The following is a 20,154-nucleotide window of genomic DNA, read 5'->3' on the forward strand; positions in this document are numbered from 1 at the left end:
TGGGTACTTTTTATCCCTGTTTGTACTAAAACATATGGGGGGTTTGTTGCCAAAAAGCAATTTTTTTAGTTTCGTCTGGCCAGAGAAAGCCAGTCCCATTTGAAGTTCCAGTCATGTCTGACAACTGAATATGCTAGAGCAGGGATCCTCAAATCTGGCCCCCAAGATCCATTTTCCTGCAGAGCTTAGCTGTGACCCTAATTAAACACACCTGAACATGCTAATCAATGTCTTCAGGATCATTAGAAAATCACATGTAGGTGAGTTTGATCAGGGTTGGACCTAAATTCTGCAACGCATTGGCCCTCCAGGGTAAGATTTGAGGAACCCTGTTCTAGAGTGCGTTTTTGGATGAGAAAGGAGAATTGTTCTTGAAACCTTCCCAAATAACGTGGTGATGAAGGGGCTGTTTGATATTTTTTATATTTAGGCTTTCTGATCCCAAGTCTCAACTAATCTCTGCAATTCTCCAGCTGTGATCCTTGGAGAGTCTTTGGCCACTCAAACTCTCCTCCTCAATGTGCATTAGGACGATATACTGTAGACACATGTCCTCTTCCAGGCAGATTTATAACATCTTTAGTTGATTGGAACTTCTTAATTATTGCCCTGATGGTGGAAATGGGGATTTTCAATGCTTAAGCTATATTCTTACAGACACCTTCTATTTTGTGAAGCTCAAAAATCTTTTCTGTTCTGCACATCAGAACTATATTCTTTGGTTTTACTCCTTGTGATGGATGATTAAGGGAATTGGGCTTTTGTGTTCCTCATATTTATAATCCTGGAAGGAAGTCATGGCTGGACAATTGCATGCTCCTAGTTACCCTGGTGTCCTAAAAAAGAAAATTATATATAAATGGACAGATATATTTTACTCATAAGAATTTATAGGGGTGCCCATAATAATGGCCAACGTGCATTGGAGAAAAACATTTATTTTGTAATGTTTTTTTCAAATGTTTTACTTAAATTGTAAAATTGTAAAAAAAAAAATTTTAATGAAAGATCAAAAGGATAAACAATGCAGATTTATTTTCACAACCGTCTTTGCTCATATAAGGGTATCAATAATAGTGGAGGGTCCTGTATAATCATTTTAAGAACATTTTACATCATATACAGTATACCTTTTGAAAGTATCTCCTGTTTAAACCAAAGTAAAATGTGAAGACATGCATAGGAAATGCTTAAATTCTTAATAATCTTAATATATATTTACTATATTAAAAGGTTACAGTCTTACTTCAGTAAAAGAAAGAGAAGTGAGAGAGAGGAGAGAGAGGTTGCTTCATCCACACAATACCGGAGTATAAAAACGAACACCAAAGAATCTCTGCCTCTTTTTGCATTCATCACAGAAACACGACTACATTGGAAAATGGCCACTGCAGGAAAGGTTCGTAAACTTGTCTTTTGGTCTCGTTTCCTTTTTTCTGAAGAGTAGTTAATGCATTTTTTTTTATACGACTCCAGTCCCTTTATACAGTTAGCCTTATTTCAATTGATCTATTGATGAGGAGAAGTTTACAGAACAAAGTCATCTTAAAAATAAGATTTGGAGCAATATAATGCTAACATTTTAATGAGACTTTCATAAGAATGTTATGAATGCTTTAAGCCATCCAGTATAACTTAACTTATGCTTAAAAAATATAAGCCAAAAATGTTATGCTTAAGAAAAATATGTTAGATAAATGTCTTGTCTCAAATGTGATGGCTTGAGTATATGTAATTTTTGCAATGCACAAATAACTTGATATATATATATATATGTATGTATATGTGTATGTGTGTGTGTGTGTGTGTGTGTGTGTGTGTGTGTGTATATATGTATGTATGTATGTATATGTACAAAGACGTCCACATGTCGGGATAAATGAAGTGACAATTGTATATGCCAGTGTACTGACAAATGGAAACCATTAAACTATGCTACAACTACAAAAATTGTGCTCTGGCAATTTCATCTAGTTAATATTTACCTTTGATTGTGAAATCACCGATATTTGTGGCTCCAAAAACAGATGTTTAATGTTTCCATTGGCTCAAGCCAAACAGCTGGACAATTTCCAACTAAGGTTAAAGAGTTTAGATCATGCGGCTGCTCATGCACAGTGGTTATATAAACATCTGTAGTCAACCATTAAATAACTATAAAACATGCTGAACCAAGTTTTTCTATGTGCTGAAGGTGATTAAATGTCGGGCTGCTGTTGCCTGGGAGCCAAATGTCCCCCTGATGATTGAGGAAATCGAAGTCGCCCCACCTCAGGAAGGAGAAATACGAATTAAGGTGGGAAGTGTCCCATGAAAGTTGTCAAATTGCACTGATATTGTTAACCATTATTGGTTAACATGGTTTTTCTCCTGTTTTTAAGGTTGTAGCCACAGGTGTTTGTCACACTGACCTTTACCACCCGTTTGAAGGGAAGGACAAGCGGGGTTTTCCCACTGTCTTGGGACATGAGGGTGCTGGTGTGGTGGAGAGTGTGGGACCTGGAGTAACTGATTTCAAACCAGGTCACAAAATAAAACTACTTATTGATACGCTTATGGATAGTTCACTCAAAAATGAAAACTCAGTCTCTTAAATTACTCTCACTCATGTCTTCTGAATTGAATCTTAATATGAATCTTGTTATCTGGTTACTTAACTTTGTATTGTGTTTGTATTGATTTGTTCATGAATGAAACACTATGCTAAAATAAGTCTATGTATTGTGGTGAACAGGTGATAAGGTCATTCCACTCTTCCTCTCTCAGTGTGGAGAATGCAAGTTCTGCAAGTGTCCAAAAACAAACCTGTGTGACCGCAGCTGGTAAGAAATGCAAACAACAGAACAACTTTTCACATTATGTATGATGTCAAAATTATTTTATTTTTTTATGCCAAAAATCATTAAGATTTTAAGTAAAGATCGTGATCCCTGAAGATATCTGTAAATGGCCTTCCATAAATGTATAAAAAACTTTATTTATGATTAGTAATATGCCTTAAGGACTTTTTGACAACTTTAAAGGCAATTTTATCAATATTTTTGCACCCTCAGATACCACACTGCCAAATATTGTCATATCCTAACAAACCATACATAAATGAAAAGCATATTTGTTCAGCTTTCAGTTGCTGTATAAATCAACATACAAAAAAAATACCCTTATTGTTGATTTTGTGGTCCAGGGTCATATATTTCATCCACTTACTTTTTGGGAATGTATCTTTTTTTTTTTTTCTGGCAGGTCAAGTAAGTATTATGACATTATGTCTGATCCTACAACACGTTTCACTTGCCGTGGTCAGCCCATCCTGCAGTTCATGGGCACCAGTACCTTCTCTGAGTACACTGTTATCAACCAGATTGCTGTGGTCAAGATTGCTGATGATGCCCCACTCGACCGCGTGTGTCTGCTCAGCTGCGGCGTCTCTACCGGTTATGGAGCTGCTGTCAACACAGCTGGGGTGTGTATAAATGTTGTGTGCACTCAAGAAGTATCTGGACACTTAAGCTACACTTGAATGAAAGTTGTTGCTTCATATAACAATGTTGAATCAAGGCATGTTCATTTAAAAAAAAAAAAAAGAGCACAAGGACACTTTAAGAAAAACATTTTACTAAAATAAAGGTTAAGTTTATCTCAGCTGTGCTATACAACCAATAAATAAACCAAAACTTAATATTGAGTGACTTACATTTTAAACAAGATTAAAATATTTACTTTAGACTTTAGAAGTTGTATTTCAGTAATTTTACAACACATTCCAATAGTGCTCTGATGTCAGTTAATGGAAACAAGCCATGCAGTTAAACAAATGAATTATTAAATATTTTAGTAAGTGTAGTTTTATTTTGAATTATTTATTTTTATGATTTAATCTTATCATTAATCCACAAACCCCCTTCAGTTCACTCACTTGCAAACCCCAGTGTGTTTTATTGAATTAATCAGTGTGTTCAAACTATTTGGTTGAGTGAATAATTCAGTGGCTCAATTATAGAAGTTTCTAATTTCCCATTATAAAAGTCTAATTTCAAAGGTCTCAGTAGGTTGCATTTTTTTAGACCATGTAGTTGAAGCTGTTCCAGTTCAGAAAAGCAACCATTATATTTAAGAGTAAGAGATAACATTACATTGATTTAAGCCTTACAAGAAAGGGGGGGAGGGGGGGGGGGGGCAGTTGCACAATTGGAACACTTCTTTACCAATTAGAGCAACTGTCATATAAAAGGATTTGGACACTTTGTTTGTGTGTGTGTGTGTGTGTACAGGTGCATCTCAATAAATTGGAATATCGTGGAAAAGTTAATTTCCTGAAGTAGTCCAATTCGTTGGTTCTTTTAATTGTGATGATTTTGGCTCACATTAAACAAAAACCCACCAAATCACTATCTCAACAAATTAGAATAAGGTGACATGCCAATCAACTCAAAACATCTGCAAAGGTTTCCTGAGCCTTCAAAATGGTCTCTCAGTTTGGTTCAACAGTGACACAATCATGGGGAAGACTGCTGATCTGGCAGTTGTCCAGATGACAATCATTGATACCCTTCACAAGGAAGGTAAGCCACAAACATTCATTGCCAAAGAAGCTGGCTGTTCACAGAGTGCTGTATCCAAGCATGTTAACAGAAAGTTGAGTGGAAGGAAAAAGTGTGGAAGAAAAGATGCACAACCAACCACAAGAACCACAGCCTTATGCGGATAGTCAAGCAAAATCTATTAAAGATTTTGAGTGAACTTCATGAGGAATGGACTGAGTCTGGGGTCAAGGCATCAAGAGCCACCACACAAAGACGTGTCAAGGAATTTGCTGAACCACAGACAACATCAGAGGTGTCTTACCTGGGCTAAGGAGAAGAACTGGACTGTTGCCCAGTGGTCCAAAGTCCTGTTTTCAGATGGGAGCAAGTTTTGTATTTCATTTGGAAACCAAGGTCCTAGAGTCTGGAGGAAGGGTAGAGAAGCTCATAGCCCAAGTTACTTTGTTCAGTGTTAAGTTTCCACAGTCTGTGATGATTTGGGGTGAAATGTCATCTGCTGTTGTTAGTCCATTGTCACTGCACCCGTTTACCAAGAAATTGTGGAGCATTTCATGCTTCCATCTGCAGACCAGCTTTTTGAAGATGCTGATTTCATTTTCCAGCAGGATTTGGCACTTGCCCACACTGCCAAAAGCACCAAAATGGTGTTGGTGTGCTTGACTGGCCAGCAAACTCGCCAGACCTGAACCCCATAGATAATCTATAGGGTATTGTCAAGAGGAAAATGAGAAACAAGAGACCAAACAATGCAGATTAGCTGAAAGCCACTGTCAAAGAAACCTGGGCTTCCAAACCACCTCAGCAGTGCCACAAACTAGAAGATGACCTTTTTTTTCTGGACTCCCACAGGTCATGAGAATCACAAAACAAAACTATTAATCATGGGGATTTGACAGGTTAGGTAATACAGTAGCCTACATCGGGCAGGACATCCAAAAGCCCACCTATCATTAATCGACCTCAGATATAGCTTTTCATCTAAGAGATGTATGTAGTAATAACTTTACATGGCCGCTCAATCTAATGTTAACCTATTGAAGTGTGTGTGGAAACTGAACAGCAGTGCGCTCACAGCAGGACAGATGGAGGCACCGGTGCTCTCACTGGCTCTTAATACACTCCATAACTTTTGGTCATACAGATAAAAGTAATAAATCTTTGGAATCCGTAAAGACTCTACATTTATTAAGAAACTTCAAAACACTGTATGAAAAATAAATCTATAGAGAGTGAAATGTCAAATAAAAAAAAAAGAAAACGTGTTATGATGGATGATTTACATGAAATTTAATGTGTGCAGTGCACAATTAGCATTAAGATGACTTTCAGTTCAATAAAATAAACTACATTTTGGATTTTTATTAAACTAATGTTGGCATGCTGTGATCTGTACTGTATTTTATTTTATTATTTATTCTACTGTAACTGACAGACTTCAGCCAAAAAAAACAACAACACAGGAGTGGGACCTCAAACTGATCACCTCCATGCCACGCCGAATTGATGCAGAAATTAAAACAAAAGGAGCCCCTACCAAGTATTGAGTACATGAACAGTAAATGAACATACTTTCCAGAAGGCCAACAATTCACTAAAAATGTTTTTTTTTTTTTTATATTGGTCTTATGAAGTATTCTAATTGGTTGAGATCGTGAATTGGTGGGTTTTTGTAATAAAGTTAGTAAATTAACTTTTCCATGACATTCTAATTTATTGAGATGCACCTGTATATTAATGTATATATTTGTGTAAGATGCACACACAAGTGATTTGTTTGTGTTTGTTTGAAGGTCACTCCTGGCTCAGTGTGTGCAGTGTTTGGACTGGGTGCAATAGGTCTGGCTGCAGTCATGGGCTGTAAAAATGCCGGAGCCTCCCGCATCTTTGCTGTGGATATTAATGAGAAGAAGTTTGAGAAGGCGAAGGTCTTTGGTGCCACTGATTTTCTGAATCCGAAGGCATATGATAAACCAATCTCTGAAGTACTGGCAGAACTTACCAATGGAGGAGTGGATTTCTCACTCGAGTGTGTGGGAAACACTGAAGTAATGGTAAGACCTGCCTGACACATTTGTGAAAGGTGCATTTATTTACTAACCCATTTAAAAGCTTTCAGTATGTGAAATGTGTGTGAATTAATGCATCTTTGACTTAAGAGAACTGCGCTGGAGTCATGTGTTAAAGGTTGGGGTGTGAGTGTTTTGGTTGGCTGGACTGATGTGAAGGAATTCTCTGCAAAGCCAATTCAGCTCATATCTGGGAAAACCTGGAAAGGATCTCTGTTTGGAGGTAATCAAGCTATCAGTTTTCTTTCTATGGCTTTCAAAGAACTTGAGTAAATTCTTGTGCATGCAGTACATTCATTTCTGGTTATGTAAAGGTTTTAAAAGCAAGGACTCTGTCCCAAACCTGGTTGGCAACTACATGAATGGAAAAATAAAGCTTGACGAGTTCATAACACACAAAATGAGTCTGGAACAGGTCAACGATGCCATCAACCTCATGAAGACTGGAGACTGGTATATTTGTCACTCACACCTTTCTGTATTTGAGGTTAATATTGTAAAAAATAAAGTCCTAATCTTTGTTTCCCATCTTACAGCATTCGATGCATCCTGAATATATCCAAATGAGAAGCAAATCGTCTTCACCCAAGCAGTTTCTAGGCCAATTATATTCAGCTTTTGCGCTTCACCTTCTTTGCAATATTTGAGTAACAGCTGGGTGCATTCAAGGGCCCTCTTTAAAAGCATATTCCAGCCCTCTGCTTTATTAAGTGATTCACTAAATGTTAATGTTTAACATAAAAAAAGGTTCTATTCAAAATGCTATCAAATGCAAAATGCTTCTGAAAAGTTTTGCAAGAAAATGCTATCTTGTGCCAAATAAAAAGAGAGACAAGCATGTAAATCATTTCAAGTGGTTTTGTATATCCAATTTATGATGCCGTCAACATAGTTTATTTCTCTCCTCTGAGCCAGATTCTCCAGCATTTGTCTTGCTTACATAACCATCATGGGAATGTTGGGAAGCACCAGAAAATTTGCAGCTGCACCCTGCAGCTTGAAACCAAACACTGATAAACACACTAAATACTTTACATCATATCTTTCTCAAATGCTTTCTTCATATCTGTCTTTCATGGCTGGTCAATTCGGTCTTAACTTGCAGAAACCCTTTTTTTCCAGACCCTTCTAAAAATGTTTAAGATGAATAATAGATTGCTTGGCCTTAATGCAGACATATTCAGTGCCGGTTTAAAATGCTGAAACTATTTCTGAAAGGTGAAAGATAAAACTAAAGGTATGAATCTTGTACGCCAGTTCTGTCTGGCTAAAAGATAAATGGCATGAAAAGCAGCAACAATAACGGAGTACAGATGAAACTCTTGGATGACTGCAGAAAATCTGCTTTTATCTGAAATGTTATGACATTTTATTAATGAAATGGCAATTTATTTGTGATAATTTCTTGATATTCAGATTCAGCAGACCAAAATAAAGACGATATACTTTAATTCAGCTTACAAACTATATATATATAAAAAAACATTACATTTTATTTTCATGAGATGCATCAAGCGTTAAAGAGCACCAGTGAAAATGTCTGCAACTTATCAGGCTTTCACATCGCTCTTTAAGTGGCACTGATCAGAAAATAATTAAACCATTTGTAGCCTACTTAACCTAATGTACCCCTTAGGTTTTCACAGACACATTCCCTCTCAAGCAAGATCAATTTAACTGAACCTTATAAATGCTGGAAGAAGTTCATGAAAAACATTTGTTCAATGTTCAATAATGTCACGGGTGTAGGGGAATTTACAGTTAAAACCCAAGGACCAGATATGTCGCAATGAAGACCAGGACTCAGAGATGAGTTCAATTAATAATAATAAATTTTACTTGAAGAAAATAGTTTGCAATTTCATCAGCAGAAGTCAGCTTCAACACTCTCGAAGGAGTTCGCAGGCCGCCCCCAGTACAATACAAAATCAACCACAGTTATATCCTGACAGAGGATACTAATTGCGTCAATACATGAGTCAACAAAATTCTGATTGGTTCCAAAACCTAGATAAAACTCTCCAAAGACGTATATCTGATATGCTGGACACTGGCAGTTGATCGTTTGTCCTGGGACTGTCTGAGCTTCTCCCTGTACAGACAGATACTAACACACGTACACAGAGAACTTATCTAAAATTCAAGGCTTTCTAGCACTGGCGAGTGTCTTATCATTACGGTTGGATACACACACATAATATGTGGACATTAATCTTGAGGAAAAGAAATACAGCACACATAAGGTTACACATTTCACTCTTGCTATAACTTGATTAATAGTCAAACAAGAAAACATGTAATAAAATAATTAATATCAGTATGAAGGATATGGCAAATCGGCATCCACTCCTTCAGTCCCCCGTTTTAGATCAATGTGGGGTCTAATACCCCACATCTGGTCTAATAAATGAGGTCAGGTGTAGTTGTGATGCATGGTAAGAATGCAGGCTGTTGGTCAACTTAAGCAGGTGCATATACTTAAGATCTCTGGTACTGGCTGACATTTCTAGTAATAAACACATTATTTTGTACAAAATACTTCCCATAATCATTCTTACTTCCCATATACATTCATCTACTTACTTAATCCCACAATATCGCCACTTGCACTAGTCTTTCTTCACATAATGTCTTTTCCAGTGAATTTTTCTGTGTGTCCCTCTACCTGGAAAAGTGTCCTCCATCCATATATACTTTCATCAACATATCTTTGTAAATACCTCTCTTCCTACTACAGCTACTTCACACTTACCCTCTAAAACAAAACATTTATCCAACAGCGTTAAGACTAAATTTGCATATTCATTAACCAGATTTAACAAATCATTAAAGAAAACCGCATACACTATAACCAATTCATTTTTTTTTTTTTTTAACCCTTAAGAAGGATATTTGCCTTATTTGTTTTCTTTTAGCATGTTTTATACAACTATGATGAATTTTAGTTAATTTGGTCATATCTTAAAATAAACTCATTACAATAAACGTATATATATTATTCTCTGGAAGCTGGGCTAAATGAATAACCACTGTTATTGCATTCCTGACATATGTCAGACCCTCAGTCACCTCACAGATACCAAATATAGACATTGCTTATAACCTAAATCCCAGTAAAGATACCCTTATTTTATGAAAATCTATAATTTTCCCCATCAATGGTACAATTATAGAGATTGATTATCTATTTTACCCTTTCATTCCAAACTTGGTGTTAAAAACACAAAAATAAACAAACCAAAAATAAGTAAGATCAATATTGAGCAATCTTAAAAAAAATAAAAATAATCATAATCATAATCATTATTTCCTCGAAAACCTAGAGCAGTTCCTAGTTTATTACTTAATAGCCCTTTTATTAAGTTTTACTTTCACCACGAATCCATTTGCAGTCATCATAGTTCACATGCTGCTTACACATACATTAACCATTAACCCAAACTTGTCATTGTTAACAACATTTGATCAAAATTACATTTTAAGTATTGAAGTGTCTAACTTCAAAAATACAACTAACCCGTCCACTTATTGTCATGCATGTATTTTTATACCATGACATTACGGTTAACCATACTCATTGCCTTTTTATGACCTTTTTTTTTTTTTAATGCAAATCTTGTCAATTATCATACCATATTACTGTACTTACTCAGACTATATTAATGACACATTCAGAGGCAAATCATCAATACTTCGTATAAAGTCAATTTAGTTCTCACTGTTTTGTTTTGCTTACAGGTTAGCTACGTGATCAATGTCTTAAAAACCCTTCATTCATGTTTGTCATTTGGCAGTGATATTTATTTACTCAAAATTATTATAAACTGAAAAAGTGCAGACAGATTTCCCAATACTATTACTAAATGAACAATACTATTACTTAGTTCTAAACGGCCAAATATTTATTAAAGAGACATCCTCAGTTTCTGTAAATCTGTATTGAAACAGTATACATTATCAAAAAGCCCTGTCAGTGTTCACAATATTAATTTGATTTGACTTGACCAGGTGTTCATAAGCAGCTCCATAGAACCTATTACAATTGTGTTGTTTTAAACAAAATGTATTTATTTATTTATTTATTTTGCTGTGCTATTTCAATTAATTCAAACCTTATGTTATGGAATTCCTCCATTAAGGGGCTATCCCAGGAGATCCACATGTTTTTGTTCAACTTATCTCTGTTCTACATAAACCAAACTATTGCATCATTCAGACCTTGAGGAGCCACAAAGCCTTACAGCTGCTTTTGCACTATATTACATAAACAGGATTCACTCCTTTGTTTTCCCACCAGGCTTCTTTATGTGAGGGTGCTCTCTGGATAATTTGGTTAGTGACTTAGCCAATCTGTCACTGTTTTTCTGCCGTCAAGTCTAAAATATTTACCTTCACCATTCAAACAACAAAGTGTTAACTTGTTAAAATTTAGACCCTCATTTAAATTTAGGCATGGATTTTAAACCCATTTTGGACGGCAAACTTAAATTTCATAAATCCAATAATATAAACACTCTTAAACATATTAGTCCAGAGAGTGATTTAAATCAGCATTATAAAAGACAAAACAAGTCATTATTACCAGTAGCAGACAGAGCTGGATAACCAATCCACTTAAAGCTCGTCCCATGTTCGGCATTGTCTTTTCATTAGTTTCACTCAGAATTATCGACTTCTGTAAAGTAATTTCACTTAACACATCTGTAATGATAAAACCCTCCTTCCAGAGGTTAGTAACTCAATTGAAACAAAACAGGAACAGAATTGTCCCCCAAAAATGTATAGTAGCCATCCTTCTAATATTTTAACAGCTCATATTTAAGGTTTGCTTTTGCAATTAAATCAGAAGGATTTAAACTTAAACATTGTCTGTGCATTTTACCTAGTTTGAACCTAGTCTCTTATCTAATCTCAAAGTTTGCCTGTTCATTAATGATTTTTATTTAGAGTAAAATCAGCTGGGTTGTTTTGGTCTTCAAATCATTGCTCTGTCTTGGTTACTCTGACTTAGCAGGCCAATAAAAGAAGAAGAGCACCATCCCTGCCTCCACTCAAGCACTCTCTCTCTCTCTTACTGTGCAAAATATTATTTATTTATTTTGACAATTTTTGCCAAACTTTAACTTAGACTATAATATCAAATTCATTACAACATATAACCCTAAATCATTCAAATAGGTTAAAAATGTCAAAGTTTCTATATCTCAAATCTCAGTTTAAACTGTTTAAAATACATAATGCTAGGAAAATTTCTTTAAAATTATTTTTAACTTACATGCTTAATTCCCTTAACCTTTGTTATCTAAACCATCTCTTGATTAAGCAGAAGCAGTCTTCATTTTTAGCCACCACCATATCTTGTTATCATCTTGTGTCATGCCTAATGACCTGCATGAGTAAAGACTATGATATAGACATATTAGTTCAATATCATTTTAGCCTCATAAGAAATTTTTGTCTCAAAATAATGGCTGTCATCACATGGTCTCAGATGGTTCTTGAAAGCCCATTGCCATTAACTTTTTATAAATAAGCTCCTTGTCCTCAGGGTGTGATCCACTGGCATAGTTGCATCAAGTTGTGGACGCTTGTCACAACAATCAGTCAAGGAATGCGGTTGCTGGTGATCAGGTCTGGAGGAGCTCACATTTTGAGGCAGATTGCTGTACTTCATACAGTTCCCCTCTTAATGATGCTCTAGGCCTATCAAGCATCCGCTCAACTCCACTACCATCTCACATATAACACCTCCCTTCAGGGCAGGTGCCCAGTGGCGGTGACCCCCTGCCTTAGGTTGTCCCCTATTGGCCAGAAGAGGATCTTACCCGTCATTGAGAAATCACCTCATGCACACTGGTAACCACTTTTTCCCGTTGCAACATCCTCGACAGTCTTCTTCCAGAATCCAGTATTTCCTGCAGCTTAGGAAAGGTGCACTCAAGAACCATGAGAGCCATTGACAGCACCTACTAGTGTTAAAACATTGAAAAAGGTTAATCAAACTAATATTTAATCGCTAAACTCAATTGGATACCTCCAAACTATCATGCTGAGATTACTCAGTGAATTTATTTTTCACACCCATCCATTCATTGTAATTTTCTGTTGCTTCTGTAGCTGCAGCCATCAGGCCCTGTATGATGGTGGAGACTAAAAATAAGACAGATAAGTTACTGGTCATAGAACAAATAGCAATACAACTGTTTAACTATTCAAAATTATTACATCTATAGCTCAGGGTCTGTATTATGATTTTAAAGCCCTCATGTCTCTTCAACAATTGCTCCTAAACTGTTATTCATTATTTTTATAATCTCTTATTTCTTACATGCATTGGGCAGTTGAACATTTAACTACCAATTGCCCTCTTAATGCATTAAATCTGAACTCTTTTTATCATGTCCTTTAGCATCTCTGCCTATGATTTGACTGAAACACTGTGCTGTACTATAAATATCTTATCACTTAAACACAAGCTCAGATAACGGCATTTTAGCTTACTTTGAATGAGAGAGAGAGAGAACTCTGAGGGATTCAGGACTCGTAACAATGCATTTTCATTCATTTTTAACATAATTTCATCGTACTATCATTTTACTCTAGCCCAGTTTAAAACTTGTCAGAAATTATATGCATTTTAAAAATAAACATCTTTATATTTGTATTTTTACTTTATTTTCGCAACTCAAATGTTTCTCAAAGTTCTTTGCAGTCATTGTCATTACTTTTACATCAACTTGTATTTATCCATTCACTTAATTCTGGCCATGGCTTCTGAATTTCAACATTGGTTTTAAATCTGTCAGAGGTTATCTGACCCAGGTATATTACTTTGGGTCTTGCTAGCATGCTGTCTTCAAAGTTACTTTGAAACCCCCGTTTATGCTACTTGTTTACAACTTTATCATCTCATAAACAAAAAATAATTTTCTTTTCTCTTCTTTTTTCTTTTTTTATGATGCTGCGTGACTACAATTTTGCAATCCAACAATAAAATTACTCTTTTGGCCAAACATTAGTAAATATAGAAATTACATTTTTTTTTTTTTACTCAGAACATGTCTCTGGTATTTTTACTGCTTAAGCCAGAGTCATGGTGGGGGCCAGCATGAGATAAAACAACGGCTTCATTGTAGTCAAAGTAATTTTATCTTTTTTTTAACAAAACATAAGCTTCTAAGTTTTTCCAAAATGCCACTGCCAATTTGTGTGCCTACAGTTTTTTTTTTTCACTAACCCAGAATTCTGTTCAGTATTCCTTGTCAGGACTTTCAACAATTATATAGGAACTGGAACAGGTCTTATGATATCATTCTTTGTCATTTAAACCTTCTATGCACAGAGAATCAGATTAAATCATCACTCAGTTACTTATGGGATTATTTTTAATAAATCGGCACATACATTTATAAATGTTTATTTCTCAGGTTCTTTCTAAGTTTAAAGCCAATCAAGTTTTTGTTTTAACATTACAATCAGAATTAAAGCTCAGACTGATCATTCTTTAAATGAATTCAGAGAATATATATATTTTTTTTTAAAGTCAGAGCTTCAGAGCCAAACTGTTTACAGCATTTGCTCTCTTGTTTCATTATTTCTATCAGGGCTGACCAGGTTACCTAATTTGTCAGTCATATTTCTATCATAAACCAAAAACATATTGAGGCGGCGATCTTACCAACAGCACTTGACTTCTGCGTGATGAAATTGCAAAGTATATTCCAGAATTTCCATATACTGGTCCAATCCAATCAGGGTCATGAAAACTACATTTTAGCTCTTTTGGGGTTGTTCCTGAGGCATCCCAGATCAATCAATACTTTCCCTTTGCATATATCCCTATATTTTTATAGGTGCACATATGAATTATCAATATTTATTTTTAAACACTAATTTTGGATACTCTGTTCCCTAACCACTGACCTGGCCTATTTCTAAGCTCGGGGCGCCCCTGTCTGTAATGGTGGGTGATCGAGAGTTGGAAGAGCGAGATACGACTAGAACCCCCGTCTAGCGTCTTACATTCTTCTCGGGATTTCCCATACCCCTACTTTGGCTTACCCGGCCGTAAATGCACTGCCCTTTATGGCCTCTCGTGCTTTTTGGCTCTCTGTGCTTGACCCAGCACTGCCTATTTACGCCCTTATGTGTCCTTTGTCCCTCGGTGCTTGACCCAGCACTGCCCTTTACGGGTTCACATGCCTGTTAAGAATGCGTTTTTGTCCCCCCCTGGACTGTGCACACCTAGAAACAAATTTTTACGTCTCTCTCTAAGACCTATAGGTGTGCACCTGTTCCCTCTGTAACTGTACACATCTCTAAATATCTTATATCAAGACCTACCGATGTGTACTTGTACCCCTTATACTCACAAGGTTACTTATTTACAGGTATATTGTGACACCAATTTACCTTACTCCACCCTGGAGCTGGTGTCTACCCCCTCACGTCTGAGTGAGTCTATCGTTCCTCCTTCTCTCGACCCCCTCCACTTACAGACAGTCCCTAACCAATAATATTAAATCTAAAATCTTTCCTACCTTGGTTTGATGATTGATCAGGGATGTCAACAAAGAACTATTGCCCGCCGATCCTCCACCATTAACTGTAGGGGAATTTACAGTTAAAACCCAAGGACCAGATATGTCGCAATGAAGACCAGGACTCAGAGATGAGTTCAATTAATAATAATAAATTTTACTTGAAGAAAATAGTTTGCAATTTCATCAGCAGAAGTCAGCTTCAACACTCTCGAAGGAGTTCGCAGGCCGCCCCCAGTACAATACAAAATCAACCACAGTTATATCCTGACAGAGGATACTAATTGCGTCAATACATGAGTCAACAAAATTCTGATTGGTTCCAAAACCTAGATAAAACTCTCCAAAGACGTATATCTGATATGCTGGACACTGGCAGTTGATCGTTTGTCCTGGGACTGTCTGAGCTTCTCCCTGTACAGACAGATACTAACACACGTACACAGAGAACTTATCTAAAATTCAAGGCTTTCTAGCACTGGCGAGTGTCTTATCATTACGGTTGGATACACACACATAATATGTGGACATTAATCTTGAGGAAAAGAAATACAGCACACATAAGGTTACACATTTCACTCTTGCTATAACTTGATTAATAGTCAAACAAGAAAACATGTAATAAAATAATTAATATCAGTATGAAGGATATGGCAAATCGGCATCCACTCCTTCACGGGGCACTCTTTTATCTGTGAAGACTTTTAATAATTCAATCTTGATTTCATGAGATTTGGAGAGTTTGTACCAAATAAACACGGTTGGCCTACACCACACGAGGCAGGCATACAAACACACTGAGGCAGACTGAGACAACAGACCTCACACAGCCGACAAGCTTCATATTTCTAACAGTAAGAACCAGTAAGATTATTATTTTGTGGTCACATATTAATGGAAATCAATGTGTATGTCAGGCCAAAAATCCACAAGAACTGTATCTCAGACACTTGTTTTGGTGTTGCCATATGTCCTCATGTCACCTCTTTTTCACCACATAATTCCATTACATAATTACAGACCGACTATTATTACTCTATTCTCTGTAGAAATAGGCCTACATAAAACAAGGATAGTTCAAGCTTATTGAGTGTTTGCACTCTCTGCAGGTTTGATTACATCACAGTGTGCAATGCTTGTATCATTATGACACTACTCACTGGCATAGTGTGGCACGTTTGGTGAAAGTTTGTGAATGCCATGGCCACAGTAGCTCCGTACCACAGAGAAACCGTTAGCCTGCGCGTGTTTCTGGATGATGTTTCCCAGCTCACGATAGCGGATACCAGGGGTGCTTATTTTTGCATCCTCATTTGCTTTCCTCATGTTTTAGCTCCACCCCTTCAGGATGCAAGGAAAAGACGTGAGCATGGAGGACTCCCTTCAGCGTTACTTCAAAGTGTCATCAGCTGTGATTAAAGGGATCTGCTCTTATGTTGTTAATTAAGACATTCATAATAAATATTAATAAACAAGATTCCATGTTTGAAATATTTGACATGCATGGTTTATTTGAAGTGAAAAGGTAAAATAAAAATTATTACAACAGATGTGAAGGGGGAGGAGAATTTATTTGTGTGTCAAGTTTTTCAATGAAAAACACTTCCGCAAAGGATACACCTGTGTGTCCTCGCTCATAGCTCCTCAGGAAGCCTCCTCACTCCTCTATCCTCACCTCCTCACGGTGCAATTAGAGAATTGAGATGTCCTTCAAGATGGCTGAGCTTGATCGGTTTCCGGGTTGTAGGATGGAGGACGGAGGAACGAGGAAAGGAGGAGGGATATTGAGAAGCACCCCAGACTACACTAGACAGAAACAAGCTTCTTCAGATCTCAACAACACAGATATCCCTCTGTGCAAGTCTGCCCTCTAAAGATCATTAGTGTACATCACATCAGACAAACACGCTTTACACAAGAGCTGCCAACTTTTGAGTTCAACTTAGAGGAAGAATTCCTAAGGGGTTTGGGGTAGGAAAAATAAAACCCTGTCAGCAAGCAGAGTTTTGTCTGCTATTGTGCCATCTCAGGCTATGAAATTTAAATAGTAATTTTATGACTATTTTTCTACCTCATGTTTAGGTATTTTGTTTCTATTTGTCATTCAAATGACCAAGAACATCCTAACTTTGGAGTGTGACCACATGTCATTTAAGAATATATATATATATATATATATATATATATATACATATACACACACACACACACATATATATATATATATATATATATATATATATATATATATATATATATATATATATATATATATATATATATATATATATATATATTACAAGAGATAAATAAAAAAAGAGCTTTGTTTGAAATAAAACATAGTTAGAGTTACAATGCAAAAACCTGGTAGGCTGTATATATATTTATTTACATTTTGATGAAATGAATGTACAGTAACAGGATTGACGTCATAGTCACAGGACTGACCAGATTGATAGGGATGACAGGACACACAATTATTCTATGGGCCTCTCTTCATCGTAAGAGTAAGTAAAATGGATAACTCTTTATATATTTGTAGTCACATCATCCATTTTGTTGAAGCTTGCCAAGAAACAAGGGATGACTCAACTTGATATAAAATTTAACTCGATGAAGAGTGTGGTACTGATTGCCAGAACCAATTGTAATTTTAGTCAGTCGAAAATGAAAAAACTTCAAGTGGCTTATAATGATGCACTGAGAATTGTGCTTAAAATTCCTAGCTGGTGTAGTGCCCATGAAATGTTTGCGTCTAATAATGTGCCCAATTTTAACACTGTTTTAAGAAATCTTATGTATAGATTCATGTGCAGGCTAACATGGTCTAAGAATATGATCATTGTGTCCATAGCTGATGTTTCTAAGAGTGACACAAGGTATACATCTTGCTTTTGGAAACACTGGACCCAAAGCCTGTATATGTTTTAATGATGCCTTGTCTGCATCATCCTTAAATGTTAGTGTATTGTTTATACTGTATATATCTGTATTTTGTTGTCTCTATGGACCTATGTCTCTTGAATAAAAGTTGATTGATTGATTACCCACAAACTCAAATCATCCTGCTCTCCCCTGTATCCCATCCATTGCTATGAGTATGTCAAACACTGTGATTTTGAAAATGAATCAGGCATTTATATGAGGAATGAGGGATTTACATATCACTCTCGAGACTTTAGGGTATGTGGCTGTTAGTCCTCTTAGCAGCAAGAACAAAACTTTTATTCAGATTCTGAAAGGATATAGAGAGTGTGCAAACAGTGATTCCTTTATAATCACTAAAACTGTCACTAAATTAACTTCACTGCAATCTCAAAAAGTTCCATTATAATCATTTCTACGCTGCACAATTAAACTTTTATTTACATTGTGTCTGTGATTGGCTACATAGCTCAATGCTATGAATCACGTAGTAAATAAAAAAGACAAATTGGCACTGGGGAAGTTGCTAGAAGTGTTGAGAGTGCCCTTGGTTGCATGTGAAGTTTGTTTCTCAATGTGTGAGATGGATGTGTGCCGTGTGAGCGTGAGAACAGTGTTAATTGTTAATTTCATGAATTTCACATTGTATGCTTGAGAGTTGACAGCCTTCACTGTACACTGTACATCATCCAGCCCAAATACAGGTTCATCTCAATAAATTAGAATGTAGTGGAAAAGTTCATTTATTTCAGTAATTTAACTCAAATTGTGAAACTTGTGAATTAAATAAATTAATTGCACACAGACTGAAGTAGTCTTTGGTTATTTAAATTGTGATGATTTTGGCTCACATTTAACAAAAACCCACCCATTCACGATCTCAACAAATTAGAATTCTTCATAAAACCAATTAAAAAAAAAAAACATTTTTATTTAATTGTTGGCCTTCTGGAAAGTATGCTCATTTACTGTACATGTACTCAATACTTGGTTGGGGCTCCTTTTGCTTTAATTACTGCCTTAATTTGGTGTGGCATGGAGGTGGTCAGTTTGTGGCACTGCTGAGGTGGTCTGGAAGCCCAGGTTTCTTTGACAGTGGCCTTCAGCTCATCTGCATTTTTGGTCCTCCTGTTTCTCATTTTCCTCTTGACAATACCCTATAGATTCTCTATGGGGTTCAAAGATTGAGGAAACTTAACAATGGACTTCAAGCTACTTGGACTATGAGCTTCTCAACCCTTCCTCCAGACTCTATGACCTTGGTTTCCAAATGAAATACAAAACTTGGTCTCATAGAGGATCTGAATAGAGGACTTTGGACCACTGGGCAACAGTCCAGTTAATCTTCTTCTTAGCCCAGGTAAGACTCCTCTGACATTGTCTGTGGTTCAGGAGTGGCTTAACAAGAGGAATACGACAACTGTATCCAAATTCCTTGACACGTCTGTGTGTGGTAGCTCTTGATGCCTTGACCCCAGCCTCAGTCCATTCCTCGTTCACTCAAATTCTTGAATCGATTTTGCTTGACAATTCTCACTTTTTTCTTCCACTCAACTTTCTGTTAACATGCTAGGATACTCTGTGAACAGCTTCTTTGGCAATGAATGTTTGTGGCTTACCTTCCTTGTGAAGGGTGTCAATGATTGTCTTCTGGACAACTGTCAGATCAGCAGTCTTCCCCATGATTGTGTAGACTAGTGAACCAAACCGAGAGACAATTTTAAAGGCTCAGAAACCTTTGCAGGTGTATTCTCAGTTAAACAAATTCTTATTTTGAGTAGATCAGTTATACATTAATTTGGTTTAAAAGCATGGTTAAATGCATTGTCTATAAGTTGGTAAATAGAAAGGCTAAATATTGTAATAAATTAGCTAAATTTACTCTAATTCTACAAAATGATGAATAAAGATTTTGAATGAGTATTTGATTTATACATTTTATCTTTTTATGTTTTATTCAGTTTCAGTGTGCTGAGCAACTTGAAAGCACCATTACTCTTCTTTGCCCAGTCAAAGTGTCAGTCTTGTGTTCTCTACACAATTACACTAGAGGCCAACTTTCCTCATTCTCCACATGTC

At 36.3% G+C, this 20,154-nt stretch overlaps 1 protein-coding gene and 1 long non-coding RNA gene across 2 annotated transcripts; one reads left to right on the forward strand and one right to left on the reverse strand.

The window, feature by feature from the left end:
• The first annotated feature begins 282 nt into the window (after positions 1–282).
• Positions 283–7,457, forward strand: LOC127970195 (alcohol dehydrogenase 1-like). Its single transcript, XM_052572506.1, has 10 exons — positions 283–312; positions 1,234–1,399; positions 2,195–2,296; positions 2,382–2,523; positions 2,735–2,822; positions 3,244–3,463; positions 6,335–6,595; positions 6,701–6,833; positions 6,925–7,063; positions 7,147–7,457. The coding sequence occupies exons 2-10, from the start codon at positions 1,382–1,384 to the stop codon at positions 7,175–7,177; spliced, it is 1,134 nt and encodes a 377-aa protein (XP_052428466.1). The 5' UTR covers positions 283–312; positions 1,234–1,381; the 3' UTR covers positions 7,178–7,457.
• Positions 7,458–11,888: 4,431 nt separating this feature from the next.
• Positions 11,889–15,825, reverse strand: LOC127970204 (uncharacterized). The gene is made up of 2 exons (XR_008156552.1): positions 15,312–15,825; positions 11,889–15,215 (listed from the first exon to the last, which is right to left on the reverse strand). It is a non-coding gene; the product is annotated as an uncharacterized LOC127970204 (long non-coding RNA).
• Between the last annotated feature and the right edge of the window lie 4,329 nt (positions 15,826–20,154).

This window comes from Carassius gibelio, chromosome B13, assembly GCF_023724105.1.
Source record: "Carassius gibelio isolate Cgi1373 ecotype wild population from Czech Republic chromosome B13, carGib1.2-hapl.c, whole genome shotgun sequence".
Lineage (NCBI taxonomy): Eukaryota > Metazoa > Chordata > Actinopteri > Cypriniformes > Cyprinidae > Carassius > Carassius gibelio.